Here is a 17,642-nt window from a genome sequence, read left to right on the forward strand (position 1 = left end):
GGAGGAGTTGACTTCAGTCCTGTTTGTCTGTTTTTAAAATCTAAATCATGCAAATCAACAGAAAAACCTCTGAAACATGTCCAGTAGTTGAAATTCGGCAATAAACCGAGTTGTTGTTTCTTCAGATGAAAATGTGCCCAGTTTGGAAATTTGGCCAATTCAACTGGTTATCAGGCAGTTTTAAAACGAATGTCGTAAGAACACAAGGTGTCCGTACCAAACACGGACAACAAAGCCTGAACTCTCTTATTCTGGCTGTGTTGTCTGTAAGGAGGAGTCGCCCTGTTGCTTTGACTATAACATGTGACTGTGTATGCTGAGCAAATATACACAAGCATTGGTAGGTGTGCGCACATTATCTTGGATTTTAAGTGCAAATAAATGTAACTTTCCTCATTGGAAGCAGTGAAGGAGGTTTTCCATGAAAAAGAAACTGTGGTCATCTGCCACTGGTGTTTTTCCTGTGGGTGTGCCGTTCCCACCACTGTGTTTCTGTTTGTCAGAATTGTTTCTTTAGCTGGTCTTAATTTTCTCACTATCATTCTGATTTCAGCCGACGCGACTGGTTTCCCTTGCACTGAGAGCTCCTCTGAGAGCATGCACCTGCAGCTCTTTAACGTTTCTCTTCCTAATGTAAAAATCGACACGCTGACAAACTGTTTCGTTGTTCTTGTAACAGTGACAATAAAGATCTATTCTACAGAATGTAAATGCCACACTTTGAATCGTCTTCAGACTCTATACTTGTGTCATGGTGAACACACATGCTGTACAGCTCTTTTCTAATCTAACTGAGAACAGACAAATGTACCTATCCTCGCAGACACAACACTTCTATGTCTTAAGCACTTTCTAATTACAACCCCACTTTTGAAAAGGCTGGGACGCCGTTAAAATAAAAAAGAATGCAATGATTTCTGAAAATCATTATTTAATTCAACAATAGATCAAATGTTTAAAGAAAGAAGAACCAGCTCATCCTGAGTTAAAGACGAGTTGTTAGACTTTTGTTAGAGGACTATTGTATACAGAATTCTGGCTTTTCAATTATTCTGAATCTTCAGTTTCATATTTTTAATTTTTAATGTTTTTCCAAATATCTTGAATTGGTAAGAATTCTAGACTCAACCTAGACCCATGCTGTTGTAATAGATGCTTTACATGGTTTCACACTGTTGTCTTAGTTACTATGTTGGTCTAAACCTTGTATTTCAGCACTGATGGATCCTTTCCAGATGTGCAAGTTGCCAAATTCATAGTCAGTAATGTATCGCCATACATCAGCGGAAACCAGCTGAATGATGCCTCTCCTCTTTAGTCCAGGTGAAGTGACGTCCATGTTTGCCAAAAAGAAAACAAATCAGATGTTTCTGACCTCAGAACAGATTTCCACTTTGCCTCAGTCCATGTGACATTTGGCCCAGATTCAGGATGATGTTCACATATAAAGTGACACTGCAGGTGTGGACGGCACCGTGAGCCGTTCCCGAGTCTTTGCGCTGATTTCCATGACAGAGTCAAGCCTGTTGTTAATGCAGTGCTGACTTAGGCAGAAAGCTCTCGCTCATCCAACATGGATTTCCAGGCTTGTGCATTGTGCACACGGATTTCTCTGGAACCTGTTGATGCTATTATGAGAAATTTGCAGCTTTCACAGTTGTTTATTTGACAAACAATTGTTTTGCAGCTTGTAAATGCAGTTTTTTGCAGACTGGTGCCCCCTGCCTGTCTTTACTTCTGGGAAACTGCCTGCCTGCTCTTTTTATACTCAGTCATGTGACTGGTAACAAACAGGCTGTTTATCTGCCTCATGTTCCCTCAGGTGCTTCTTAAACAATGATTTGTGGGGATTTTCAGACACTCATGATAATGAAAGTACAGCGTCACAGACTAAGCTCAAGCTGATTTCATGTCAATGTGGACACAGCTACCTGTTAACAGAGAACATTTTCTCTGTGTAAACATTTGGTGTGATTTCTGTGTTCCGTGAATAAAACGTGTTCATGAGATTTGCTAATCATTGCATTCTGCTTTTATATTTTACTCGATGTTTTTAGAATTGGCATTATTAATCTCGTGTCACACTTATGTAGATGGCAATTGACAAGAATTTAGCGATTCTGATTCCATCATTTAACAATTTGATTTCTTATTCACTCTCACGAGGTTCTCATCGTCTCCGCGTTGAGTCAGCACCATCACTGAGCAGCGTATGAAAGAAATTACAGTCATGCACGTTAACTACATGCTGTGTGCTCCTCTGTGTTGTGATCCGTGTAGGTTCATTACTCAAAAAAGTCATCATGACGCAGAACAAGTAATGCAAAATGTTACTTAATTGCTCCCAGGAGAAAGTAATCATTGTCCTGCTTGTTGCATTACTTTTGTGTTTCTCTGTAAAATGGCCTGAAACACATTCTCTCATATGATTTAACAGGGTCTGGCTGCTGGTCTGGGGTCAGCATCACTCGGCTTAAACATGCTTCTGGGTTTTGGCTACCTTAGCATGCTGTGCAGAGCACCATAATGGAGGTGTCCTGTATACGGATCATAGGCTCTGATATGGAATGTGTGAAACTATCAATACAAGCAACCGAAGCTGTTTTCCTCTGCCGTACGGTGCTGAGGAAAAACTGAAGGAGCTCAAACATCTGGAGCGAACTTAAAGAAAAGCTTCTCAAAGCTCAAAGGAGCTAGTTGATGTGGTTTTGGCAGCTCATGAAGCCCCACAGATCATTGTTGGTGGTTTTCTGGGAATGCCTAACAGAGGGGAATGTGACGCAGACCTAGAACATGCCGGGGTGATCTTCAGAGTCCTCCATGAAAAGCTAGAGGATGTGGCTGAGGTCTGTCTGGCTGTGAAACTATCAGCGTTCGTTTTGGTTCCCTTTCAGCCGGTGGAACATTTGAAGGAATACTAATGAAACTGGGGAGAACGTTGATCTTTAAAGCAAACAATCACCAGCATTTTTATAGTCATAAACCTACTGAGGAGGGAACCAACTAAAGACAGACAAATGGTTGTAATGGACGCTTGCAAGGAATAACAGAACTGCATTAATATATTGAAATGCAGTGTCTCATCATTTCCACAAACACTGGGCGTTTCCAGCTGCAGGTCTTCACTCCTACATTTTTGCAGTTTAGGAAACACCCGTCTGCTCTGTTATTGATGTGTGTTTCAAGAATAAGTTGTGCACGGTGTTTGAAGGCAGAGCACTGCAGACATTGTGGTTTGATTTTTATTTTCTACCAAATGAATTATTGTTTTGTGCAAACATTTGGATGCCATTTGGAATACTTCGTCCTTTGTAGTTGCACACTTCATTATTTGCCTGCAGCTGCTAATTATTATTTTAAGCTGGTTTTTGTGCAATGGGCAGAGACAATTCTGCAACATGAAATATATTATGGCCTAATACATGGTTAACATGCACATTTGAGGACCTGAAGGCTGACTGTGATTGGATCAGAGTCATGACAGAACTGGGTGACGGCATGAGAAAGGCGACAGTTAATTATAGACCGTTGCCCAAAACACATGATGAGTGAAATGTGCAGCTCGACAGTGACAAATTATAATGACACAAACTATATTTTCAAGTTATACTTACTTTACCTCTAGTGTCGAAAACATTTTAGTGTTATACAATTAAAAGTTTCATTGCATACATACAGCAAGTTGTGGAATCATGCAGACAGATCACATTTCTATTATAACAGATTATTTGTCTAGCATTAAGGTGCGCTCAGCGCTACACTTTGTCACACTCATACCCACGCACATTTATCTCGAATAAAAAAGGCTTTGGTAGATTCAGTTAAAATCATTAGAGTTCCCTGTTAGACATGTTGTAAGTCAGATATAGATTTTAAACATGCTGGTTTTCATGAATGCATTTCCCAGTACAACAGTTACATTACCAGTCTCCTCAGTGAAGTGGGATTTAAGGATCAATTCATAGTTTAGTAAGAAATCCAGCAGGATATTTTCTGTGTGTGTAAATGTGTGTCTGGGACAAACAGGGTTTGGATTTCTTTCCCTTGCGTTGTGCAGCAGCTACAGTGCCACACTGTTGTCTTTGTAAAACCCTGAGAGTTTATTGCTGTTTATCTGCTTTCTGCAGTCTCCTGTGCTAAAGACCCAGACAATCACCATCTCAGATGTTACCAATTCTGTAAGAGGAACTGCAGCCTACAAGGACATACCCTTAGTTCACACTGAAACCAAGACCATCACATACGAGTCAGCTCAGGTGAGGTGAATTTGAGACATTTCCCCCTTACAAAAATATGCATTTTACGAGTTATTTTCTCACATTAAACACAAAGTATAGCTTTTTTTTTACTTTGTATGCAATGCTACTACACACTGTCTGGTTTTCATAAGCCTGGCCGAAAGTTTTGGCCCTAGTATTAAGGAGTGGTCAACATAATGGCCTTAATACAAGAATTAAATAAGGTGTTTGGAAGCAGACTGGTGGGCTGACGTTCTGGCCTGGAATCAAAGGCCCACCACAGTCACAGTTATTAGCCTGGTACAAGCAGAAAAAGGTGGTCACGCAGAAGAACAAGCAGTCTTCCTGGGAAAGGCTTTTCACCCACCTTCATAGGCCTTGGGTCAATACGGAGTGTTTCCACAGCAGATTCTGGGAATACAACACTCGAGCTCTTCCTCTCCACGCCTGGATGGTCACCTCCTAATTACAGAGTAGGCTTTCCCCCCTCCTGTTATCCACAGGTCCAGCAAACCAGCAGTTTCCAATCCAGTCTATTATCACAACAAATCCACGTAAATCTATTGAAAACGAATCCTCTGTCTGGTAAAATGTAATTATTTTAACAGCAAAACCATCCAGGCCAGGTGAAAACTACTTTCATTTAAAATATCCTTTTCCCTCACTGGAGTCTCCAAGACCCCTTTACTAGTCCCTGTACGCGACTCCAAATAGCTGGGCTAGAGTGGAATCTCCACTCCCACATGGTGTGGCCTATATCTCACACAAAAACACAAAAGCATGCAATAACTGAAATGTAAAATAATGCCAACTCTACGTTTAGTGGCAGATTTGATTCTACAGCACTAGCATGACCTGCTAATTTGTCAATATTAATAATTAGGTGGGTCGTCTGTTAAACACAGGGCTGGGATTCAAAACAGCTGATCAGATCAAACCTGCATAGCAGTGAAACTGTAAAGTTCAGTCCTTGATCCTGTTACCAAACCACATTTTCTAGCTTATGTTGACGCTGTATAATATATTCTTAATTCGGTTTTGTTTTTATGTCAGCTCTCGATCGTGTCCTGTGATTGGTCCAGTTTCCAGGAATGGATTTGCAGTATTCAGCACCCCCCCTCATTACAGCCTGAGCATCTGTTATTTTTTTTCCCGCTGTTGTGACTGCTGTGAACACTTGTCTGGTTTCCCTCTCAGACACTGTTATTTAACTTTCTTCAGACTGACTCCGGCGCAGCACGCTTCTCTCCTGGAATATAATTATCAATTTCTCTGCTTCACCTAGAGAGCTGAGGGACATCTAACCGAATATTAGTGGGGGTGTCTGTGTGTATCTGAGCCTGTGTTGATTACAGAAAATCCAACATAAATTACTTTAACATAAATGTTTAAAATTGAGGGGGCTTAAAGCGATTTCTACTATAGTACTATAGATACTCTATCCTCCAATATACAAACTAACATGACTTTACATTTCCCTGGAAATACTTTGTATTCAATGACTGAAGTCTAGAACCCAAGAACCTCATCAGACGCTGCATTTCCTCCTTGAGATGCTCTGCCAGGCCAGAACTGAACCAGCCTCAGTTGCTGCTTCTTTGTGGATCTCACTGCCTGCAGTTTTGTCTTTTTTAGGTTGAGCTCATGTGACTGAGTTAGCCATGGATCAACATCCCATGTCTTTGCTTGTAGTATGCTTCGGGTGATTAATCATTTGTACTGTTAAGTGCTGTTTGTTCAGTTTTGCAAGAAGTTGGTGATACTTCAGAGTTTTCACACCACTCACTGTTACATTGTTGCTTATATTGTTGGGATGGCCCATCTTGCTTTGGTGCTTCAGTTTCAAATGCTTTACCAGTTTGCATTTCTTAAAGCCACATTGCTACTGTAAACACTGGAGGCTTTAGCAGAGCGTTCTTGGTTTTCACCTGGATGTGCACCGTGGACACTGGAACGACACAAATCTAATCAATGCCATTTTCAGCTGGTAGATGTCCAAGTCCCACAGAAAAGAGCAACGATTTGTAGCTTCAAGTCAATAATAACCTTTATTAGAATAGCAAAAGTACACATTTCACTTTTAACTGTTATTATATATTAACAACGCAAAGTCTGCACACTTTTATCCCTTTTCTGACATAATGAAGTTCATGTGCTGTGTTTAAATGTGTGAGTAATTTCTTGTTTGGTACTTAAAGTTATCTCTCCCACAGCCGGTGGACAGTGTGGCAGAGAGGGAGTCGGGAGTGCTGCTGAGTGCCCAGACGATTACTTCTGAGACCATCAGCACCACCACCACCACCCAGATCACCAAGGTCTGGCACACTTCACTAACAGCTTCTCAGGCAGTAGAGATCAGTACACTATCACTATGTTGTGAAAAAATGTCTGCTATTAGTCACTTAAACTACAGATGGCACGGTACCACTTTTTTATGTGCGATAACGATAAATTTGGATATCTGGCGATACCGATATGAATCCGATAGTTTTTTTAATCAATAAAACTTTTTTTTTTATAAATATCTTGCTGCGTTTTGTATAAATTCATACTCAAGTTAAAAAAAATAAAGCTATTCTGTTATACCTGTATGTAAAAAACACATACAAATATTTCATAGTTCAGCAAAACTGATCAATCTAATAAACGTAAACCTGCTCCAGCCTCCCTACTCTGGTATTTTAAAGAGTACTTACCAGAAATATTAAACAACCTAACTAACAGGGCTGCAAACTCCCAGCAAATAAAATAAATAAATAAATAGGGAACCACCCCCGCCCTCATGATGCTTAATCGACATAATCAACTTTAATTTGATGCAGTGTGAAAAAATGCACAGAAATCAATTATTTTTCAAGAATAATTAAACAGATTCAACATCTTTCTTCAACAGAACTGCAGACTGCACAGATGGTTCCCAAAGGAAAAAGTACTATAGCTTACTAGGGTATATTAGACTTAATAGTTACTATATACAGTAATGGACTTCTATATATTTTACATCAGATTAAAACTTTGGGTGTAAGATTCAGATAATTATTTATTAAAAGCTCGACATTGTAAATGAGAATAAGAAAGAAAAGTATGTCTTTGTGCCCCTTTCCCTGTTCATGCCCTATCGGCCCCCCTGGCTAAACTTTGCTAGATCCGCCCCTGCACAGTTACCAGCCGTCAGCTGTAGAAAAAGATCCTGGTGTAGAAAGTAATATTAAATAAATCCTAACAACAGCTGATCAAGCTTAAACGTGCTGCTGTTGTTCAGCCGCTGGTTTCCTCTTTCTGGCGCAAAAACAAAGAAGAGAGACGATCAGCTGATCATTGATCAGTTTCATGATTGAAGTAGCAGCAGGAGAGAGAGAGAGAGGCAGTCGCTCCATAGGTTGTTAAGCTTAACGCTGGAATGCTTTACAAACATTCAGAGATGAACTTACACACTTGCTTTACTTCTCTCTGGGATCACTTCCTCAGAGATGAAATGCCGGTTTGGTAGCGAGGCTACAAACACACAGCCGCTCTATCACGTGACCACACTGCTGCGACGTGCTACGGTTATGAGCAGAGTTACGCCGTGTAGTTTAGTGAGGTGCTTTTTTTGATATTTAATGGATCGGATTACATCTTTTATTTCTCTCCGATATCCGATCCAGTAATTTACGTCAGTATCAGACCGATACGTAATATCGGATCGGTCCATCTCTAACTTAAACCAGCTGTCTTGAAACACAGGCTGTTTGAGTGGCAGACATTTTCAGTGTGGGTGTACTTTATTAAATCAGATGTGACTGTTTGCATCCTCGTCTCTCCCAACAACAACACTCTCAGATGATACCATGTTTTTTACATAGTTATCTTTTAGTATTTTCATGTAACAGAGCACAACTCAAACTCATGAATGCTACTGATCTAATATAGGCAACAAAATGACTTTGTTACAGTCAGATCATCAGTTTGCAGTGTTTCAGGGTAAAGATAACTGGCACATAACTTCAGATGATTCAGTCAGGTACATTTTGTGATCAGCTGTTGGAACAGTCACTACATAACTCTGTGCTCCTCCCGGCCATCAGACTTCTGCTCCGAGCCTCTGAGATCTCACACAGTCTCCATCAGAAACAGTTAGTTCAATTCTTATGTGAAAGACATACTCTCCTACATCTGCTTCATTCAGCTGACATACTGATACGTTTGATATACTGTTTCCATATACGAAAAACTTTCACAAGCATACTCTTATACTGTTACCTGCTAATGCTGAAATGAACTGCCTGTGACTGTATCTGTAGAAGTTTCCACTCAGTAAGTGGCGTCTTCTGGCCTCACGCTGGTGAATGTGGTGTGAGGTCATTTGGTCCTGGATTTAAGAGGAGTCACTGTCACTGTCATTTCACTCAGGATTTTCCAGCGAACGTCAATTCTGTTCAGAGGAGAAATAAAGACAGAGGGAGGATTTAGATTTTTAAAGCTTGTGTCACATCTCTGTTACAGACGGTGAAAGGAGGGATCTCTGAGACTCGCATTGAAAAGAGAATTGTCATCACTGGGGACACAGAAATAGATCATGACAAGGTAAATTCATTATGGAGCATTTCTCACTGCTTCGTTGTTCACACTAAATCATGTTTTCCTTAAAGGTCTGTGTGTTAGCTCATTCGCTGATTTACAGGAAATGTACCACATAAGTGACCCTGGGATTATGTGCAGGCCTAGCTTGCCCCACAGAGCAGTATGTCCAGTAAATATATGCTACATGAAAGTCATGTTCGTCACAACAGTGCGTGTCGTGCAGGTCATTTAGGAGTGTGGTGTTTACTCTGTAGGCTTTGGCCCAGGCCATTAAAGAGGCAAAGGAGCAGCACCCAGATATGTCTGTCACCAAAGTGGTCGTGCATCAGGAGACGGAGATCACCCCAGAGTAAGACGGACTGATCCTGTGGAAGGCAAGTGATACATCTGGATTTCATCTGTCCCCCACCAAGTATCCACTGGTCAGACTGAAAATCACTTGTGAAGATCATATTGAGTATAATTAGAATTGTGACGAGGATAAAAGAAGATGTTGAAAAAGTTTAAACTTAACCAAGAATTCAGACTTAAACTCAAACCTCCTAACCACTAACCAGCATAAATAATTAAGAAACGGCAGTCACTGTTTACAATAACAGCCACCAAAAGAAACTTATTTACAGTAAAAGCTACCATGGAGACGAACTACATCACCAAACTGTGTTTTAAACACAAGAGGACCGTGATAAGTAATGATAGAAACCGACTGAACCGAGTCATGGAAACATGGAGATGTTTATGAAGGACGCAGATCAGTAATTAAATGAAAACCTGCAGAAGTATCTCCGGTGTTTGCATGAAAGTGAAACATGGTACGTCCACAGTGTAAGGTGTTAGGGCCCATGTGGCTTTAATTGTTGCCTTGGATATGTGATGTTAAAGGGTCCAGGCTGGGAATCTAATGCTGTTGAGCTGGTTGGCAGGCTGGTATGTAAACGGCCCAGCCTGCCTCCCAGTTTGTCTGAACATGTGAGCAGGGCTGGGAGGGCTGGGAGGGCTGCAGATTGTTGAAGCCCTCAGTGCTGTCTCACAGGAAGATCAGGAAGGCACGATGCCAACTAAAGCTACCAAAGTGGTAAAAGGAACAATAATCATAGTTTTGTAAAACACTTTGTTTCAAGTTCCAGAGAATAAAAAACCAACAGAGACAGATTTTTGTTGGTGTGTTAACAAACTCAGTAGCATTACTGGAGTGAAGCTCCACAGACAGAGCTAATGTAGAGAAACAGAGGCTGGGTGAATCTATGGTAACAGCTTCCACCAAGAGCTGCGTCATGTACGAGCACATGGGTCCTTTCAGCCAGTGTGTTTGCTGCCAATGTGGAGTCAATGAATGGCCTCAATCACATGATCCTTGCTCAGTATCCCAGTAATGTGTGTATATATGACAGTATATGAACTGTAAATGTTTGATGGTCAGTTTCACCACTTTTTGATGAATTGTACAATAAAAGCACATTATTATTCTTTTTCCATAAAAAAATGTTTTATTATAATGGCCAATAAAAATGAATTATAAAGTATTTTAAATAAACTATTAAAAATAAATGAATCTAAAGTTCAGCAGACGACAGAAACAACAATCAAATAAAATTTTGATTGTTTACATGTATGGTTAAAAAAAGCTCTTTAAGACTAATGTCGTGTTATACAATTCAAATTACATTACGTATATATTAAAATTCTCATTTTCTATGTAATATTTCTTGCTTCATTTTCTTTTTTGGTGTTGGGGCCTTTTCCTTTGTGCTCAGATAGCTGACTGTCTTGTGATCAAAAATGCAGATATTTTCATGGTAAACGCCACTAAATATTCTTTTATTCTTTCTTTACTTTCTGTCATCTTTCCTCAATCAAACTTCGGCCCTCTCAGCTACCCCCCACTCCACCCCATTCCTCCTCGTATCTCCATCACACCATTTTACCTCAGCACACCCAGCAACCATCAACGGGAACCACCAGACCTCATCAGAGCGAACTAGCTCCAACAATGACAAATGAACTTGACTCCACGAGTGTGAAGTTTGGCCTGAAGGAGACAGAGTCACCAGAAAATTCCCAAGAACCCTGCCAGTATTCCCCACAATCCCCCTCTTGTTCCATTTACTGCCAAAAGAGCAGCTGCTGGAGTTATGGATGAAAAATCATCTTTTTTTAAATATGAAAAAGAAATTAAAGAACAGCATTTGTGGATTTCATCCTCTCCAATTTGTGTGGAGATTTTAAGAAAAAATCAAGGGCATTTGGTCTTTTACTCTTGATATATTGGTAATTTATTTTTCTACAGCTTTTCTTACCATCAGAATTGGTTACCAGTAACTTGAAAATCAAGTATTTTGTAACAATGTATCCGAGCAGCATTGACAAAGGGATTGTGGGTGATGTCACTTGGGATTGTACACTTTGGGACTCGCAGGATCCCTCTCAAATTTTAGTGCAAGTTTGGTGTCATTTCTTGTACAGTAAATATTTTATTTTCCCTCTCGACGTAAAAATAATATTTTTTCAATTTGTGTATAGGAAAAGATTGATTGTATGAAACTAACGAATTAATCCTTTCATCTGACAAAGTTCTGGCATTTGTTCAGTGACACCTTTTGATTGTTTAGTTGTGTTTTTGTGCTCGTGTTACCAAAACAGGGCTTCATCAGGACCACAGAGATCGTAGTGCACTGACATGACGTTTATTTATTTCCACCTTTGTGCGTTTTGTGTTTTAGATATGATTTTACATGACAATGTTCCCCACATCGTTATAGTTTCTGCATTACGTTTCTAATTTTCCTCACAGTGGGCAGTGTGTACACTTAGCGCTGCTTTAAAGACATCTGTGAAATATTGAAGTCGGTAAAGAGAAGAGCAAAACTTCAGCGTCTGTATATTTAGACTTTATTATATAAAATCTATTGCATCACATTAAAATGATAGGAATGGTTGACATATCTGACACTTAATAATACGGTAAATTGGGATAATTTTCTGTTATAATTCAAAGAACAACACAATACAGATTATCAGCTTATTATAATGGAACAACAGAATGTGGTGACATTACACCAGTAAGGGGAAAAACACAGAGAGAAGAAAGTCGGCATGTAATAAAGCAACAAAAAGAAACGAGATGAAAGAACAGAATCAGCAGTGATGATGAATTCTTCTCACACTGTCTAACTTCCATATGTCTGCCATAATATTTGAACAGTATGATTATGACATGTGTACTTCCTGGAGGACAAAGCCGACCACGCCTGTACACACCGCCCACTGGAAGCAGAAACAGAGTCACACTGCCACTCAAACGTTTGGGGCCACTTTTTGAAAAAGAACATGATTTTTGTTTACCTCGGACATAAAATGACAACGAACAATAAAGTGGGTATACTAACACAACTAGAAAAGGGGTTTTGTTGCAAACCTAGCCTTAGCCTTTATAACTGGGACCCCAGTTCACCCTGAACACGTCACGGTTCAACGACATAAATGTCCTTTCTACAGCTCTCATTCATTTGTGTCATCCAGTGAGTTTTTGTTAACCTTAAAATGTCCGGCATCAAATTAATGAAATACAGTCAATATTTTTACAGTTTAAAGAACATTTCAGCGTGACTTTAGGCGTTTTAGCACCAGTGCACACTTTGCACTTTATCTTCAAACGGCGGACTTTTAGTTACAAGATGCCCTTTAAGATCCTCTCCAGTGTTTGTTGTTCTCACTGTATCATTATGATCACGGTACTCCTCCTCCTCTGTGTCAGCAGTCCACATCTTATTTTCTGTGTATGTTTTCTTAGATGTAACCCTCACATGGTCATCACACAAAAACATGTAAAAAGCACCATGCACTAAATAAACACTGTTGTGGTCATTATTGACATTGTCATCGCCAGCGTCGTCCTTCCTGATGCTTTTGCATACATTTAAGGTCAGTTCACTCTAAATATCGATATGTAATCGAAGCATTATCACCATAGTAACTAATAAAATATGCACCATGTTCAAATACTCCTGAGGCTTTAGAGATAACGTAATCGTTTTGCTGATTCCACCATCCAGATTTTTTATCCCAATGTAAATATTTGAATCACCCTGTAGACAGTTAACCATGTAAAACTCTGTCATTTTAAATCTTTCTTGTTATTGTTTCTATTAAGAGTAATCGATTATGCTTTGTTAATCAATTTGTAGCTTTATTTCTGCGCTGTGCTGAGCAAACAGCTTGTTCTGGCTCTGACATCCGTTCTGTAGAACTTACCTGATGCCACAGGTTCTTAGATGACTTTTTAAATGCAGCAATTAAATGTTTAGATATTAAATTCATTAAGAAAATGGATTAGTAAAATTATTTTATTGACATATTTATTTTCTAAAATTAAAAAAGGCCCCAGTTCTATTTATAGTGCTGTAGTAGATTTTTAGATCGTCATATTAATATGGAAAATCTGCTTGTAGGCTGTAAACATACTTTGAAATAGTGTAACTATTAATAATTATGCTGCACACAAAACATTTATGTAACTTTATTTGTAAAGCACTTTAAATCAGTCACAGGTGACACAAAGTGCTGAACATGAGAAAGAAATAGACAAATATATTGGATATCATGCACTTCAATGAAACAGTTTAACTGAGCAGAAACTATTTTCTCTAAATATCTTTCAAAGAAGTTGCAGCTTGCAGAGGAGCCCTGTTTTTTGTTTTTGACGTCAGTTTAAGATCATGTTTTTTAATCAAAGGTTGCATATTTGCATGTTTAAAATTCGCAGGAACCACATTCAAAGACAGACTGATGTTGATAATGGAGAAAGTCAGCCGACCTATGATCTCTTCAAAACCTCTTTCAAAAAAAAAATAGAGGCGCAGCGGCATCGTGGAGAAACCTGAGGGTTAAGCGAATCACATTCACTAAAACTGACAGTCACGGCTCAAGCTGTTTAAGAACAGCAGAAAAAGGGACAGAGACAGAGTCCCGATGCATGCTCAATCATCCAGGCAAGTAAATCCCAGAAAGTTTATATTCTCTTCATCTGGATGTTTTCAGTGGGAGAAACGTTTCGTCACTCATCAGGTGACGTCTTCAGTCTCAGCTGACTGCAGGTTTCCAACCTTACAAACAGGACATTTGCACAATGACTGAAACCAGCAGCACTGAAGGAGCAATGGGCTGGATTTATACATCGGGGAAACCAAACAACCTCTGGGTAAGAGGATGACACAACACAGAAGAGCCACCTCGTCAGGCCAGGACTCTGCAGTCTATGCACACCTACAGGCCAGTGGACTGTTTCAATGATGAGGATGTAACATCCTGGACAGGGAGGAACGCTGGTTTGAGGGCGGAGTCAAGGAGGCCATTTACATGAAAAGGGAAAGACCATCTCTGAATGGAGGAGGGGCCTAAGGGTACGTCTGTCACCATCTTACAATGCTGTGATTGCAGCCATTCCCCAACTCTCTGTGAATGATCTCTGATCTGCTGCAGCCCGATGTCCCCAGCAGGTCCCTGAGGTCATCCGATCAGGGCTTACTTGCTATAAAAAAAGACTAAGATGAGCACTAAGGGTGACAGAGCTACGTTCTTGGACTCTCTCCCCCAAACCTGTAAAACTGTGGACTCAGTAGTTGTTTTTAAAAACAACTCAAAACTCACCTTTTTAAAACTGCTTTTGATTAATTTTTGCCTGTTTTATATTGTCTGTTTTGCCTTTTATTATTTGTTATCTTATGTGCAGCACTTTCTGACTCTGTCTAGATAGGAGGTGCTATATAAATAAAATTGTATTTATTTATTTATTTAATGGGACTCATGGCCATTGATCAGTGGTTGTTGATCAATGGTCACGACCTCACAGCCCATTGCTCCTTCAGTGCTGCTGGTTTCAGTCATTGTGCAAATGTCCTGTTTATAAGAAACCTGCAGTCAGCTGAGACTGAAGACGTCACCTGATGATGACGAAACGTTTCTCCCACTGAAAACATCCAGATGAACAGAATCAACCTTTTTGGGACCGAGACAGAAGGATCTGAAACGAGCTGAAATGAAAGCCCCTGTGGTGTTACCAACAAGTTTCATGTTATCAATGAAAAATGCAGAGATTTATTGCAAACGTCAGGTGCAGCTCACAGACAGACTTTGAGACTTCAGGCACATTAGGACATTAGGAATACATGTGTAAATAGCACATGTGGGTTTATGACAGCTGGATGAAATAGTGAGGCAGTGATAATTGTTCTTTCCCAGATTTTAAGTGTCTCTAAGAGGGTCCTGGACCCCCTGATGATCCTCCACCTAATCACATGAGCCAAGGTGTGAAAACAGGTGTAGGTCACAATCAGCCAAGGTGTTGGGTGAGCTCATTGTGAATCCTAGCCACACCCTATCATGTGACTTACTGAGGTCAGATGACGCAGGATGTGCGTGGGCGTTAAGGCGTCTAGATTATAGATGGCAGACAGTTGGTGTGGTAAGCCCCGCCCTCCTTTCAAAGATGGCCGTTCACAGTGGACATAGATGTTTCTTTCACTCCTCTTTCAAACCATCTGTCTTCTCTCTACAAAATGTGAACACTGGCATCCTGAGAGAGTGACCTTTGACCTTTACATGTGTTTATGAAGTGGCTGTTTGGTGTCTCCAGTGTAGAGGTCTGAGCGCTCCTCGCTGCACTGCACAGCTACGTTGTTCAGTTTGTGTTTGTGATGAACCAGTTTGTGTCTGAGTCTGAAGTGCACTGGGATGTCGTGTTTGGAGAAGACTCTCCTGAGTTTCTCTGATAAACCTGCTACATCAGGGACGATGATGTTGTTCTGGTTTTCCTTCTGTTTCTCCCTAATTGGTGTCTGACCTTGTTTACTATCTGATTAAGTTAACCACATGTTTTAAGAGCTTTCTTTACATGTGTGCGTTCATTTTCTTTCCCTTCTGCTTCAGAGGGAACATTTTATGCTCGGTGTTGCAAGGTGTCGTTTTTCGAAACGCAGGCCTTGTTCCTCTTTCTTCTACACGATCGCTCAGTTTGTTTTCTATCATTCATTGCATCCTTGTATGTCGACCTCTGTTCTGCATTGATACAGAGCCCCTATCAGCCCAGTGCCAGCTTGTGCAGTAAAGACTTCATTAAATGCCTCCTTTATGTGGAATCTACAGATACTGTAAGTACTGCAGGGTCTGCATTCACAGGGTTCAGTGTGAATCAGTTTGATGGAAATGAATCTGTCAAATACACACAGAACTGTTAGGTCTGTGCCCCTGAGTGATTCCTTTTTTTAAATTATTTTTTGTAATGATTAAAGTTTCAATTCATCAGCTTTGTTGCTGAAAGCTCCGAGCCAACTCCAGAGTTCATTAACTGTGTTCCAGGTCATTACACTGATAATATGAAAGTCTTAGTACTGCTAGATGTTCTGTCAGACGTGTCAGGGAGGCAATGCAACCGAGAAAAACATTCAGAAGATAAAGGAGATGTAAGTAAGACACATTTCAGAAACAAAAACACATCATTGGTCCCCACTTCTTTAGTTGAATCTATGAAAGGGAACATGAACTGTAACACAGCTTCACAGTCGTATAGCAGTAACAGTAAAAAGTTGAATCCCAAAAACTTGATATAAATCATACAGGGAGTGCAGAATTATTAGGCAAGTTGTATTTTTGAGGAATAATTTTATTATTGAACAACAACCATGTTCTCAATGAACCCAAAAAACTCATTAATATCAAAGCTGAGTGTTTGTGGAAGTAGTTTTTAGTTTGTTTTTAGTTTTAGCTATTTTAGGGGTGTCATGGTCTGTGGAATGCGTGATGCTCGGGTAGCCACACCCCCGGGCTGGGCCATCACTAGCACACCTGCTCTCCATCCCGGTGATTACACGGAGATCCACTTAATCCGGCGCTGACGGATGCTCCACGCCAGTCCGTAGTCATCCCCACAGTGGTAACCAGACTTCCACGAAAAGTGTGCATTCTCTTCTGCTTGGAACTTTGTTTAACCTGCCTACTTCTGTCCAGATTTCTACTCGGCGTCTGCTACCTGCCTGTCCTCCGGCTCAACTGGATCTCGCGGCGCTCACCTGGCCCACTCGCCATTCCACGGACTTCCTGCCCCCACGGACTGCCACACTTCCCTCCCGAGCTCCCACGGTTCCGTTCTATCGTAAGCCCCTACTCTAACTCAGTCCTGATATGTTCTCCCCGCTTCCTGGCTCCCTAGTAATCATCTCCCCTTTCTATTGCAGCCCCCCGCCGTCCCGATCCCGGCTTCCTCGTGTCATTGTTTCCCCGGATTTTTAGTTTCTGTTTTGCTCTCTACTTTCCCCGGGTCGCCTTTCGTTGTTTTAATAAAGTGTCTTTTTGTTAGCTCGGAGTCTGCGCCTGGATCCTTTCGTGCCCGCGCACCACGGCGCATGACAAGGGGGATATCTGTGTGTGCAGGTGACTATTACTGTGCATAATTATTAGGCAACTTAACAAAAAACAAATATATACACATTTCAATTATTTATTTTTGCCAGTGACACCAATATAACATCTCCACATTCACAAATATACATTTCTGACATTCAAAAACAAAACAAAAACAAATCAGCGACCAATATAGCCACCTTTCTTTGCAAGGACACTCAAAAGCCTGCCATCCATGGATTCTGTCAGTGTTTTGATCTGTTCACCATCAACATTGCGTGCAGCAGCAACCACAGCCTCCCAGACACTGTTCAGAGAGGTGTACTGTTTTCCCTCCTTGTAAATCTCACATTTGATGATGGACCACAGGTTCTCAATGGGGTTCAGATCAGGTGAACAAGGAGGCCATGTCATTAGTTTTTCTTCTTTTATACCCTGTCTTGCCAG

At 40.6% G+C, this 17,642-nt stretch overlaps 1 protein-coding gene and 1 long non-coding RNA gene across 22 annotated transcripts in view; both read left to right on the forward strand.

Annotated features, from left to right (window-relative positions):
* Positions 1-12,672, forward strand: part of epb41a (erythrocyte membrane protein band 4.1a) — a 52,737-nt gene extending 40,065 nt beyond the window's left edge. For 17 of the 21 annotated variants that reach the window (XM_026155481.2, XM_026155488.2, XM_026155489.2 and 14 more), the window contains 5 exons: positions 4,128-4,256; positions 6,437-6,553; positions 8,724-8,804; positions 9,056-9,175; positions 10,675-12,672. In XM_026155481.2, coding sequence (XP_026011266.1) covers positions 4,128-4,256; positions 6,437-6,553; positions 8,724-8,804; positions 9,056-9,154 — 426 coding nt within the window. In that variant the 3' untranslated portion in view covers positions 9,155-9,175; positions 10,675-12,672. The remainder of the gene's footprint in view (positions 1-4,127; positions 4,257-6,436; positions 6,554-8,723; positions 8,805-9,055; positions 9,176-10,674) is intronic. The other 4 variants (XM_026155484.2, XM_026155495.2, XM_080296271.1 and 1 more) reach the window with 2 other exon arrangements.
* A 3,915-nt stretch (positions 12,673-16,587) lies between these two features.
* Positions 16,588-17,150, forward strand: LOC145423676 (uncharacterized). The gene is made up of 3 exons (XR_013904734.1): positions 16,588-16,728; positions 16,803-16,947; positions 17,030-17,150. It is a non-coding gene; the product is annotated as an uncharacterized LOC145423676 (long non-coding RNA).
* Positions 17,151-17,642: the final 492 nt, after the last annotated feature.

Source organism: Astatotilapia calliptera, chromosome 22 (genome assembly GCF_964374335.1).
Source record: "Astatotilapia calliptera chromosome 22, fAstCal68.1, whole genome shotgun sequence".
Lineage (NCBI taxonomy): Eukaryota > Metazoa > Chordata > Actinopteri > Cichliformes > Cichlidae > Astatotilapia > Astatotilapia calliptera.